This window comes from Falco peregrinus, chromosome 7 (assembly GCF_023634155.1).
Source record: "Falco peregrinus isolate bFalPer1 chromosome 7, bFalPer1.pri, whole genome shotgun sequence".
In the NCBI taxonomy this organism is placed as follows: Eukaryota; Metazoa; Chordata; class Aves; order Falconiformes; family Falconidae; genus Falco; species Falco peregrinus.
The window spans coordinates 29,215,843-29,228,842 of NC_073727.1; the positions used below are offsets into that span (position 1 = coordinate 29,215,843).

Here is a 13,000-nt window from a genome sequence, read left to right on the forward strand (position 1 = left end):
CAAGGCTGTTTAACATCTTCTTCTTTCAGAGTGGAAGATTACTTTCCAAAATCACATGGATGCTATGACAGCTGATTAATTATCACTGTATTGTGCTTTATATGTATAATTAGTATAAAGAGTAGGGAGAAACACTGCACAGAATATGAAGGTGAACGGAGACAGAATGCTGGAGACACTCCAAGTGTAGTAAGATAGAAAGAGGAGAAAAACAATAAATAAGGAAAGGAGTTTTGAATAGTGAGTACATAAGCGATGTGTATGAAAGGAAAAAAAAGGTGTGTTGCCTTCCAAAAGTAGAGGGGAAAAGGAAATTAAAAATTAGAAGCAAGGCACTGAGATGAATGGATTTGCAGTATAAAGAGAAGAAAAGAAAATGAAAAAGATGTAATAAAAGCCACCCAGCCTTTAAAGTAATGAATCTTTTCATTTATTTATACCCTTTTTTGATATTAGAGGAAAATGGTAGCACATTTATACTGAGCTCACATTATGTTAACACAGTACAGCTCTTAATTCCTAGATTATGTTGTTAAATAATTAACTGATGAATTGTAAGTAAATAATTAAAACTTGGTTCTCTAAGCCTCACAATTGAGAACATAAAACTGTCACAGTGATATCAGATTTCAGCAGAATACATACTGTAGTTAATTAGAAAAACTGGCAAAAAAAAATTTCTAAAATCTGTAGCTGTAAAGACTGCTAGCAGAAGCACCTGGGCTCCATTTCCCCATGGATAAAGTAAAATAGATCATCTGTTATTTAAATGTCCTATAAGAAAGTCACATTTGGAGAAGACGGAAGCATGGATTGCTAGTCCCTCTGCAAAATACCTAGACCTGCCCTCAGCCCTGTCCTGTTGGAGTGGGTCTGTGTTTTGGGCAGCAGGACAGGAAAGGGTGTCACTCTGAAATGCTAAGGCAGTCTTGAGTTCATGTTGAAATATCTTTTCCTCCAATACCCCTAAAATGAAGTACTATGGAAGAAATCTTTACATTTGAATTGACAATAATTCATTGGTTCTGTGGCAATATTTAACAACATTAAGAACAAACAGCTTCAAGAATCTAATAATAATGTTTACTTTTGTAAAAAAGGAACAGCAGACAAACTAAAAAAGATTAAAAAAGATTTGCATCCACAAAACAAAATAATTTCTTTTCTCCCATGAACACCTGTTTTATTTTCTGATACAGCAGAAGTACATGTACTTGAAGTCTAAGCAAGGCAATTAATCTGGAGTCTTCCATCATCACAGTCATGGGGTTATTTTTATTTTTTTTTACAAGAGGACTCTGGAAGCACAGATCCTGCTGTGCAGAGCCATCATATTCCTTCATGAGAACAACCTGGTGGGAACAAAAAATCTAAGGAACAGCATATAATTATTCCAGTAAAGAAATGACAAAACACAACAATGGTTATTGAGCGACACTCATTTCATTTGTTCATTCTTACAATCTGTTATTTAAAAAATAAATAGAAGACATTTTATTTTTTAGAAGCCCCCACCCCTCCAGCTTCCTGATGCTTAGTCTTGCAAAACAGTGTCTTTGAGTATCAGCACAGGGATGAAAACATACCAGAATTCCTCAGCACCCCCTAATAACCTGGCTGACTTCACAACACTCCCTTCAGCCACGTTGGCTAGCATCTGCTCCTCAGCCCGTGCCTGGGAGTTCATTTCACCACAGCCTGGGTCTGAGCGTAGGAAGAGGAGCTGGTCTCAAAGTAGCACTCCAGCTGCCCGCAGAGGGCCTCGAAGGTGGGCCGCCTGTCCGCCTCCACGCTCCAGCACTGCAGCATCAGCTGGTACAGCGACGCTGGGCACGTCTCCGGCTGAGGAAGCCTGTAGCCCTTGTCCAGCATCTGGATGACCTGGTGTCCTGGCATACCTGCAATCCCAAAGGAGCTTGACAGACTACTCAGGGTCTACTTAGTGACAACACGTGTCCTTATCTCTGACTGAAAGGAGGCAATGGGATGCCCTCCCTTGAGGTACACGTGCCCGGTGAGGGCAGGGCTGGCACAGCAGGCCCCTCTTAACAGCAACAGGCCACAGGAGTCATCAGAGGATCCCAAGCCATCAGTTAAAAACCATCTCCAGCATTTCCCAGCCCCCTCACCCCAGCTGAGCCACCCGAAAGGCACAGCAAATGGCTCTCTCTGGGTATGAGGCTTTTTCTCCACCACCTGGGTTTGCCAAAATTTTTCTGACATCTGTTTCACTTAAATTGTTCCTAAATCACTCTAGTCTAGGCGAGTCCAAAATCTCCCAAGAAAATCTGTCCTGCTGCTGAATTTTCCTCACATTTAGAAAGTTTTCACTAACATCAGCCCTAAGTTTCCTCTGGTGAAGCTATGCCATGGCATCCTGCCTGCTCTGTCACTGCACATCATGGAGAAGTGACCATTGCCCTACCTGTGCTATACCTTTATATATTAAGCCTATTGTCCTGTTCCCTTTCTGTTTTCTGCTCTTTAAATTACATCTTGAATTGCATAATCTTTACTTCTTTTCTCTCTGAATGTAATACCAAGTAAGCAAATAGGCAGGCAAAAGGATGTAAAGTTACAGGTAAACTCTGCCTTTGCAAAGGGATAACGCTGAACATATTTTCAGACAATATCAAGAATCATGATGTTATGTATCATTTATACTTGAATAGCTTATTTATGTGTGTGTGTGCATATGCACACATCTATAGTTTATACAAGGAAGAGTTGAGGATTTTTGGCTTTGATTTTCTTTTTTTCAGAACAGTTTCACAGGAGGTGACAGTGGGAATCAAAAGGCAAAATCAATTTTTGCTCTTACAGGAAATACTAGCTTGGGATCCTGTGAAATACAGTTACAGCAAACACACCACCCCTCAGGCCTGTGCAGACACAGAATAACTTTCTTTTGCTTTAGTCCTTCCCTTGTGTTCTCACCAGCACAAAATGAGCCACAGTCAATCATCTCACTGATACCTTGTGTTATGGGAGCCACAGTTCCCTGAGCATTTCTCACAGTGCTAGGAATAATGGCTGCTCTCATACCATTAAATCTGCTTTTTAGGTTGGTGACATTTTGTTCCAAATCCTTGTGATCATTCTCTTTATCAAGACTTTCCACTGCAATACTCAAATATGAGGGAAGGGGGTAAAAACACTGATACATTTTTCAGACGCCTCCTTCCTCAGATGCCTGTGCAGCACTTCACACATAATACTCTGTTCTTCCATCAGATATCCTCAAGAAAATAAATTTAAAAAACCCAAACAAACAAGGGCAGGATGGGCAACAGGAAAACCTTCCCTTTTTCCACATTCTATGAGTTGGCATCTTGCAGCTGATGCTGGAGGGAAACAGCTAGTTAGCTTAGGTTTTGTGCAACGCAGGTTGACTCCAGTGAGAAGAAGCTTGAATGGCTGCTAATCACAGCCTTTGGAAAGCTTCCAGGGAGCCTGGGGCAGCCAGAAGGTCTGACCCACTAAACTGGACCTCATCTTTCTGTACTTAACAGTCTTCACCGTTTAACATGCCATAGTATGGGTGTTGGACTTTTTTTGTTCTCGTTCTTAAAGCAAGAAAACATTAGACATCATTCTTTTGGTAAAAGCACTTACCAGCATAAGGCATCTTCCCATAGGTGATTATTTCAAACAAAAGTATTCCAAATGACCAGACATCTGACTTAATGCTGAATTTGTTGTAGCGGATTGCCTCCGGGGCTGTCCATTTCACTGGGAGTTTTGTTTCAGGCCTAGCTTCATACACATTTTCATTTTCTACCTGTCATGGGTAAAAAAAGCAAGCGTGATTTCAGATCTGCTTCGGCAAAGTACTTAAGCACCTGACTAAGCTAAGCATGTGTTTAATCTTCTCTTTTAGCCAAGTACTTGCCTTTCATGGTATTAAAGCACACACTTTCTGAAGTCTGTTGTTGAATTGGACTTCACAGTTGAGAAATGCTACCGTTCATCAGAGGCTTTTCTAAAGCATTTATCATTTCAAGCAAGCACGCAGTGTTGGAGTGGCTTGTGATTAATTATGACCTGCTACTGTGAATTCTGGACATGGCATGCAAGATTTCAAAAGTCTGTCAGGAGTGGCAACGTAAGCATCCTGCTGACAGCAGAAACCAAATGGCTCCACATCTGGTCTTCAGTAAAGGCAAGAGCAAGAGCTAATGAATTTCAGAACCTTTCTTCTGTGATTTATTGCAGTGTTGAAGGGCCATTGACTTTGATAACAATCACTTAAGCAGGTTTTGGGGACCAAAGAACAAACTCCAAGTGATTCAAATTAACATATTTGCTTACAGTGGGTCCAATTAATTCATGTAAAATGAAGATGAAAGACACATAGAAAAAGAGAAATCATTTACTTGCAAATTTGTAGAATCATGTCCTTAAAGTTTTATAGCACAGATACCAAAACTTTGTGAACTTTTATTCTCTCTTTCATTCCTGAAGTAATTTAGTGTACATCAGTCATATCCAAGCCTTGATCAGGTTTTTCACATGCAAATTCAGGCAAATGTGTATAAGATTGTGTTTGTTTGATTAGGTTTTAATACAGAATGTACATTTCCCAGATGTAATGTCCTATAGTTTTGAAAAGACTGGTTGTTAGTGTTTTGTATCTACATACTGATACAGTTGTATCTAGAAACATCTCTAGAAACAAGAAATTATTTCATTATGCTAATTAACACATCCAGAAATATAGATTTCATTTCTCACACCTGCTTCTTTGAGATCTTTGCATGTGACCGTATTAGTGCTTTGGCTTAGGAGACAGAATATTCCCAAGAAAGTCTGCCAAGATATCTTTAGGACATAGTATTTTAGTAAAGTTCAGTTTTAACAAGAAATGTCAACAGCTGTAAGTTATTACCCTCTCATGTGAGGACAGAGGACAAATAACTATTGTAAGCATTGTTCATTTAAAAATATGTATTTTCCGTGTTAAAAAATGTGCAATCTGAACTTAAGCATAACTAGAAGAACCAAAATTAAGCAAAAACCACTTTCAAAGTCCCTTGATGCCACTGTCAAGCCATTATTCTATACTTCAGTATGTAATAAATCCAACTCTGTTATGAACTTCAATTTCCGCTGCTTGAATGGAAAAAAAAAAATGACAAGCAGAGGGCTTTTTTCTCTGTTTTTCTTTCTCAGTGCAAGAACATAAATCAATAAAAACAATAACAAGACCTCAGAAATTATGGATCACATATTGAAATGCATAAAATACAGCAAATCAAATCTTTCCAACTCTGATCCAATCATTTTCAGAGGTAGGAAATCTCATTTGTAAACCATGGCTCTTTTCCAGGGTGATCTTGGTCAGCATTATTCAGCGTTCCATGTTCTCATGAATTAAAGAAAAAAAAAAACAGTTCAATGGCAAAGAATTTGAAACTACATCAGATTTAAAGCTCTGAGAGCTCACTTTATGAACTCCACTGTTAGTCATGGAGAGGAATAAGGTCCTTTTATGATTGCTACCTGCACTCACAAGCATTATGGAGGCAGCGGGGAAGTAAACAGGGAGAGAATAGCTGCCAATACATTTTTACACACCTTCCCTTTACAGGCTCAGGGAAATAATTTTGCCATCATTCCTGTAATCTCTTTCCATGTGGCAGACACGCATCTTGTGGATAAAGTTTGTGCAGCTAAGGGTATTATTGCTTGCCAAGCTCCTTCCTTGGTGACTGACTAGGAAGCAGTCACAGGGATGCCATCTTCAGACTGACACAAAAGCACAGGCCAGCTTCTGGCCTGGCATGGGATAACTCAGGTAGAGGATACAAGTGAACATATTAGAGGTTGTTTTCTCCCTGGGCATGCCTTTTGCCTGAACTCTGCAATTCAGAAGCTACAGTTTGCTCTTCCACCTTGTTCCCCACAGTTAAAGTAAAGCCAATTCTGCCTCACAACCTACCTTAAAAACTCTTGCAAGTCCAAAGTCTGCCACTTTGTAAACACTGTGTTCACCAACAAGAACATTCCTAGCTGCCAGATCCCGATGGATATAGTTCTGAGATTCCAGGTAAGCCATCCCAGAAGCCACCTGAGCAGCCATGTCTACTTGATGTGTCAGGAAGATTTGGGAGCCTGCATCTTCTGTTTAAAAAGAACATGACAGGATAACGTACTATTTATGGTACTTAGATATAAATAACATAACAGTTGACTGGTTCAAACAGCCAACACAGATCAACGAAACCATGCAATACAATAAAGTAACAGCTGGACCAAATGTCACAGGTCAGTGAATGATACTATTTAAAGCCATACAGCTAGTTTCACAATAACTGAGTAACCTGTCCCATCTTCTCTAAAAGAGTAAATACTAAATGCAGCAGTTGACCTAGGCCTGGAAGGAGCTGCTGACACAGTTCAAAGAAAAAGGCATTTATCTACTGATAGCAATGCAATGTTTGCCTTTCTGACAGGTGGATAACCTGTTCTAAACTGTGAGTAAGAGTTAATGTCAGTACTCACTGGGTGTAGCCAAAACTGACTAAAGATGGAAAAGCACAAAATTATCCTTGTTCCCTGCTCTCCAATGATTCCTGCTAGGAAATACATACATCATCTGCTGTGAAATGTAATTCTCATTTTCACCTTCCAGTCCACTTGACTGCTTCACGCTGTTATCTCTGTTGCTGCTACTCAACAGTAGGACTCCTTGTGCTGCTTTCAAGCTGCCTGCTCTAGTAGAACTTTCTGAAGCAATGCACATGCCATTCCCACCACTGTAAGATCAGTAAGTCCCAGAAACAGAGATTTGGCAACCAAAGATCATCTGTTCAGACTTAGAAGAACTCTAAGCAGAACAACTTGCCTCCATAAATGAAGGATAGAGCCTAGGTCATTAAAAAATGCAGCCAAAACCTGTAAGACAGGTACCCCCAAAAAAAGTCATTGGGGTATAACTTATTAGGATACAAATTCAGGGCCTTTGTGGCATTTTGGGGACAGCTGACCTCCTCATAGCAAAGAATTTATAACCTAAGGTAATCTAGGTAAGCCAAATCAGTGCTATATTCAAGCATCAATGTCACCCATACCCAAACACTGCATCACTGAAGCGTGAGTGCCTGCCTCTGTAGAACTAACACTCAAAAAAGTTTCAACCTTGTTTCAGAATCGTAATAATATCAAAAAGCTGAGTGTTTGCTGGTAGGTTTATTGGCAGTTCCTGCTTCTTATTAGGATGGTGACTTTTCCTCACTGCCTCTGTGTTAAAGAAATAAAACATTTGTAGCTGGCAGTTTTCTGATTGTTATTTTGAATTGATTTGTAGTGAAATTGTGTCTCAGCATTGTTTTGCATAGCCTCTTCCAGTTCTGGCATTTTATCTGACCTAACCTTGCAATCACCCCTTATGAAGAGTGTGAAATTCCATTGTTTACTAATCTATTCTGCAATCTTCAGGTCTTGAATTTCCTGCTCATCTGAATGTTCTGAGATGAATAGGTAAAAGAAATGAATTTTAAATTATTAAATTTGCCCTGTATGTCTACTGTCCTTTCCTTTTTGAGGCTAAACTCATTGTCATGATAATCCAGTACTAAGATTATTTACTTCTATTGTTGACTCAGAAAGTCTTTTCCTCTCCCACACATATGTTTAATAGTTGCCTTGACCTTTAAAAGAGAGAGGGAGAAAAATCAGGCTAGGTGAAAATCTATGGCATAACTATCAAGAAAACCCATCATCAGGATAATGTAACACTGAATTTTTGCAGTTCTGATAACCGGCTGACATCAACATTTATTATTCAGCTTGCTGGACAAAGATATAAATCCACAAATGACACTTGTGTTGTATTTGGTCAGAAAATAACTGAATGCGCACAAGCACCTTGCATAAGTACCTGGGTTTTGGAAACCAGCTTATGTGACTCAGTTTAAAATCGCTCTCTCCATGTTCCCTTTCACACTGCTTCTTCATCTGCACAGGCTGTGGACTACCTCCTGGTGAAAGCAGACAAGGATGCAGACAGACTTGAGCACAGGTTTGTCATTGTTCTGCCTGTGCTCCAGACTAGCCTGACACAAGCTTGCTCCAAGAGGCAGAACATGGCAATGTCACAGGGAAAAAAAGTATGACTCATAAGCCTCGTGTTTAATGAGCTGCTTCAGTGCAGAACAGGAGTTAGAGCTGCTAAACCCTCCCTGTCTTATGCCCTGCAGGACTCACAGGTGCATCCTGTTAAAGGACAAGGACAAGAACCACCTCTAATGGTGCAACTGCAGCTGAAAGACTATTTCTGCCACTGGGGGCTGCTTCGGATCCCAGACCACACTGACCTACTGCCTTTAGCATGTGAGCTGAGGGAGGGGAAGAGGTCACCATTGCCCCAGCTGCTGCAGTATTTCTTGGAGGGTTTCTCTGTGTGAGCTGGTTCTGTGCTGCTGCTGTCCTGGAGCTGAAAGGAAAACTGTAAGGAGGAGCCTCAGCTGATCAGAAGCTGCAAACTGTACACAAAGATAGAGGAAAGCATGGGTCTCTCTGGGATCTGGAGTACAAATCTTGTATGGTTGTCTCATAAAGATTTCTGACTATACTCCAAAATCCCAGATTAGGCCAGCCAAAGCACACAAGTTCAAGCACAGCACAGCTTTAGTACAACTGTGGAGGTTTCCAGACCAGAGCCAGCTCCCATCTGGCTGGCTGAGAGCAGTTCAGAAGAGTTTGCAGCTGTATTCATATGGGTATACATGTGCTTTAGTTTTTTTAAAACTGGTTTAAAGGAGGAAAAACTACAGCACAAAACCGAAGTTAATATAACTTCCACACCCAAAACTAGGTACTACTGATGAATTTAGAAAACCTTCCCATGGCTTATTCTTTATCCTATAAAGAAAACGTAGCACCTCCATGTCCTTTTGAACTAATATTTTTTGACAAACCTATCACGTTTATATGAAAAATTTATTAGAGAAAATATTAAAGAAAGCTTAGGGTCTGCACCCTGTTCTAAGTAATCAATATCAGTATCTTATACAGGAAAGACAGGAAAATGTTCTCATTGACAGATGCCTGACAATAAAAAAAAAAAAAAAAGCATCTCTTTCTCCAGTTGAGAGCACTGCCTACATAATAATTCAGCAAACTTCAAGACTGAATCCCTGCCAGAACAAGCCCCAGGTCTATCAGAATTGATAAAAACACTCACACATTTATGACAATTTCATTCACATCCAATAACAAACAAAAGTTTTCTATGGAATTTTTCTCATCCTGGTGGCAGCTCAATAACTCTGCATAGCACTGATCACCAAGAAGTATCCCAAAGTACATTCACAAGGTGCACAGGGAATTCATATGCTTGTCATCATTAAGTAGCTGTCGTTACGGTGGAATGAGATAGTCACTATGCATGAAATATTAGGGATTTTTAAAGCCGGAAAAACATACCATGCATTTCTAGGACGGGAAACTTAACCAAAGAATGATCTCTGGACTTCCCTCTGTTCCAGTTTGCCATATCTACCCATATTGCATACAGAGACAGCAGCCTTCTGGAACTGTTTTCATGATTCCTGCAGCGGCTGAGTCTCAAGAAAGCTTATAAGGAGTTGTGTGCTGACCTCCCACCAATACAGATCACTTCCAGTCACAGAGCTATACGCAAGCTTAAAATCTCTTTTCTTATTACTGTCACTGATGGCAATGACTTTTCTCTGACCAATACCTATAAAAGAACCTGGATATCTGCCTTTACCTTTTAGTTCTGTTTATTCCCCTGTGCACAGGCCATCAGACGAGATACCACTAGGCTGGGATTCATCTGGCCATTTTTACCGTTATCTTGACGGCTGCCTGAAAACCAACTGACCTTCCACAGTCTCTGGGATGCAGGGCTACAGAAATGAGCACTCGGGCAAAGATGAGGCTGCAAGGGCAGCTGCTGTGCATGTGCTGGCAACTGATGCACACATAGGCTGCAGTGCTCATGTGTCCCGGACATGTTGTACACTGTGCACAAAGAGGATAATTTTCACCTCTGCAATAGCTGTGACTCATCCTGGATTTCTTAGAGCTATTTCTCTGGTGCAATAAATGTTTTCATGCATAGCAATCATTTCCTGATGGGACAGACTCTTTCAATCAGATAAGCAGCAATCTGCACACAAAGGCACCAAAGATGAGAATTTAAAGGAAATTTGTGCCTTGCTACCTCTGCTCACTAAATGCCTACAAAACTGCAGATGACCTGGCCCAAGCTCATTGCAGCCCCTCTCTGTGTAGTTCCTGGTGGGACTGTCCCTCTACCAGAGATTTCTTTAGCGTAATTGTCCCTGGGCTGAGACCCACTTAAAAAATGGTTCCACAGAGAAGATGAGGGAAGGTATGTGTCACAGTATATAGTCTGTAGTATTTCACAGGGCTTTGCCTTATGGGCTGGAGACAGAGAAGAAATTTAGCAAGATAATCACAGTGAACATTTTGTCTTCAAGAGATCATTACAGCTCTAGAAATATTTGGCATCTCAGAGACATCCGCTAAACTAAAAATGGGGAACAACACTAAAATCAAGCATTTTTCGATACCAAGGATGAACATAAAGTGCAATCATTACCCTAGTCTGTTCCAGGCTGTACAACTTTATTTTTAATTATTATTTGCCTTCAAAAGAGCACTTTTAAGTGCTGCTGAGATAAAAGCCCTGATGCTATAGGCAGGGGACAAATTCACAGTGAAAGGCTATCCCTGCCTAGTAATAGATTTCAAAGCTGTTAGGTACATGTTGTGGAAGGGCCTCTATTTCATGTCAAATATGATGACCTATCCTTCTGGATGCTTGTATTTTTATTCTGTCAGTCTATGTTCCCATCTACTCATGGAACTGGGGGGAAAAATATGGGTCATTCATTGTAAGGCAAGAATCAAACTGAATGTGATTCTCTCCTACTTCTCAAATACTTTGGCACATTAAAAATTCATAAACCTCTTTTTTTCCTCTTTTCATATCCCCACACATGACAAATTATGTACCTTTTATATTAAACCAGGGTGTTGTACTTCTGTTTTTTATGTTAGTGTATTTACTAAACTGACGGCTGTGGCACCCCTTGAAATGAGTTTATAGTCATTTGCTTACTTTGAAGGTATTCTAGAAGACTTCCATATCTCATCAGCTCAGTAATAATATAAATAGGGTCCTCCAATGTGCAGACAGCATAAAGCTGTATAAGTTTTGGATGTCTCAAGTTCTTCATTATTTGTGCTTCCCTCAGAAAGTCCTTTGGATCCATTGAACCTGAAACAACAGCATATAACAAAACATAAGCTGAGGTTATTAAAGGCCTTCCTACCAGCCTGGCAGTCTTAAGGGAATAACTGAGATTGTTTTCTGTCTTTCAAAGTGCATTAGCATCTCAAATCTTCACAGATGCCACAGAAAACAGACAGTGCCCCTCAAATAAACAGTTAATGAGTGAAGCATGCCAGTTGCACAAGGACAGAGAACATATTTGTTCCAGCTACCAGAAATATAAAGGCTTAAATTAACCATCCCCAGGCCTTTCCCAAACAGAAAAAAGTGAGGCTAGAATGTTAACTGATATAATTTAAGCAAACAATGATGTTACAACTGGTTAACAAAGTGACCCGAAACTGAGGTAAGTGTGCTTGGGTAGTGAACATAAAGTTTCTGACAGAAAAATAGTGCTGCAATAAGAATCTGTTGCACTATTTTTTCAGCTTCAGCAATCAAAACCTGAGAGCACTGAAATCACTTTAGCATATGAAGAATAGATGTGTGCATTTTATATACATAAATACAATAACTATTTATAATTTTAATATATGTTTATAATGTTATATAGCATATTAATATAGCATATTAATAGTAACATAATAGCAACCTTATTAGAAATACGAATGTATGGACATATGCAACAGCAATTTTACACTCTCTTAAATGCAGAATTATCTTAACAACTAATGATCTAAACTTTTTAAGTGTTACATAAGGTTGTAATATCTCTAGTTCTATTCCTATACACAGTAAGCCAATGCATAAACCATGTCAAAAAAACCATTAAATGAAACATACAGAAATGGCACAGGGAGCTAAAGTCAGTGGCACATTTAGGATTACAGCTCATATGTCCTGAGTAGGGGATTGATTAGAAAAAACATGCACAAATAAATAAACAAAGCTTTCTAACTGGAATGATCCAGTAGTGATCAGATATTCTCAAATGTTTGAGGAAGATGGTAAACAACATCAACTTCACAATACTTGTATAAACAAATGTGAAATTATTCAACTACTCAAATGCTTCCTTTCTCCCAAATCAAATTAGTTTTATTAAGAAAAGATCACAGTGACAGTTGGGGGGGGGGGGGGGGGGGGGAAGGCAGGGAGTCTAATCTGCTCTATTCCATGTTTAAAAACAAACTTTTCCTAGTGTAAGCAGGCTGAGTCATTTGAGAAGCCAAGACTACATGATTTTTAGCATTAGGTAACAAAAAAGTTTCATTTGGGAGTTGGCTCTGTTCCAAACATGGATGTTTAAATGAAGTTAAATGCTAGGAGGATGCTAAATGGCTCAGCAATAAAACTCCACCAGAAAATCTGTTCCACAGAACTGTCAAATGAGCCTGGGCCACCTTCACCCAACACCTACCCTGAATGCCACCTCCTGAAAAGTGCTCCAACCTCTTCCAAAACATAGCAATAATGTGTGATTTCATATCCTTGCATCAGTGTGAGAGGAATGACTCAGAAATGCTTCTGACACAGACTTTATGAAAAAAGAGCCATTTGCCATTGCAACTTGTGAGAGCAAGGATTATTGCAAGGGCCAGGTGCTCCACTCTGTGTCCTGATACTTCCTTGGCAATCCCATGGGGTCCAATTTCATGATACCTTATATAATGCTATTAGGAGGGATGGTGAAAGTTAATAGATTTCCATGCCATCAATAAATGGATAGCAACCAATAATACATCTCCTCAACAGGTACAGGCTATACCC

General features: G+C 39.7%; 1 protein-coding gene across 1 annotated transcript in view; it reads right to left on the minus strand.

Moving 5' to 3' along the window:
- Positions 1–407: 407 nt before the first annotated feature.
- FRK (fyn related Src family tyrosine kinase) overlaps positions 408–13,000 on the minus strand; it is a 56,030-nt gene continuing 43,437 nt past the window's right edge. Inside the window, exons 5-8 of the mRNA XM_055810833.1 lie at positions 11,117–11,275; positions 5,938–6,123; positions 3,616–3,777; positions 408–1,898 (exon numbers count right to left, since the gene is read on the minus strand). Coding sequence (XP_055666808.1) covers positions 1,684–1,898; positions 3,616–3,777; positions 5,938–6,123; positions 11,117–11,275 — 722 coding nt within the window. The 3' untranslated portion in view covers positions 408–1,683. The remainder of the gene's footprint in view (positions 1,899–3,615; positions 3,778–5,937; positions 6,124–11,116; positions 11,276–13,000) is intronic.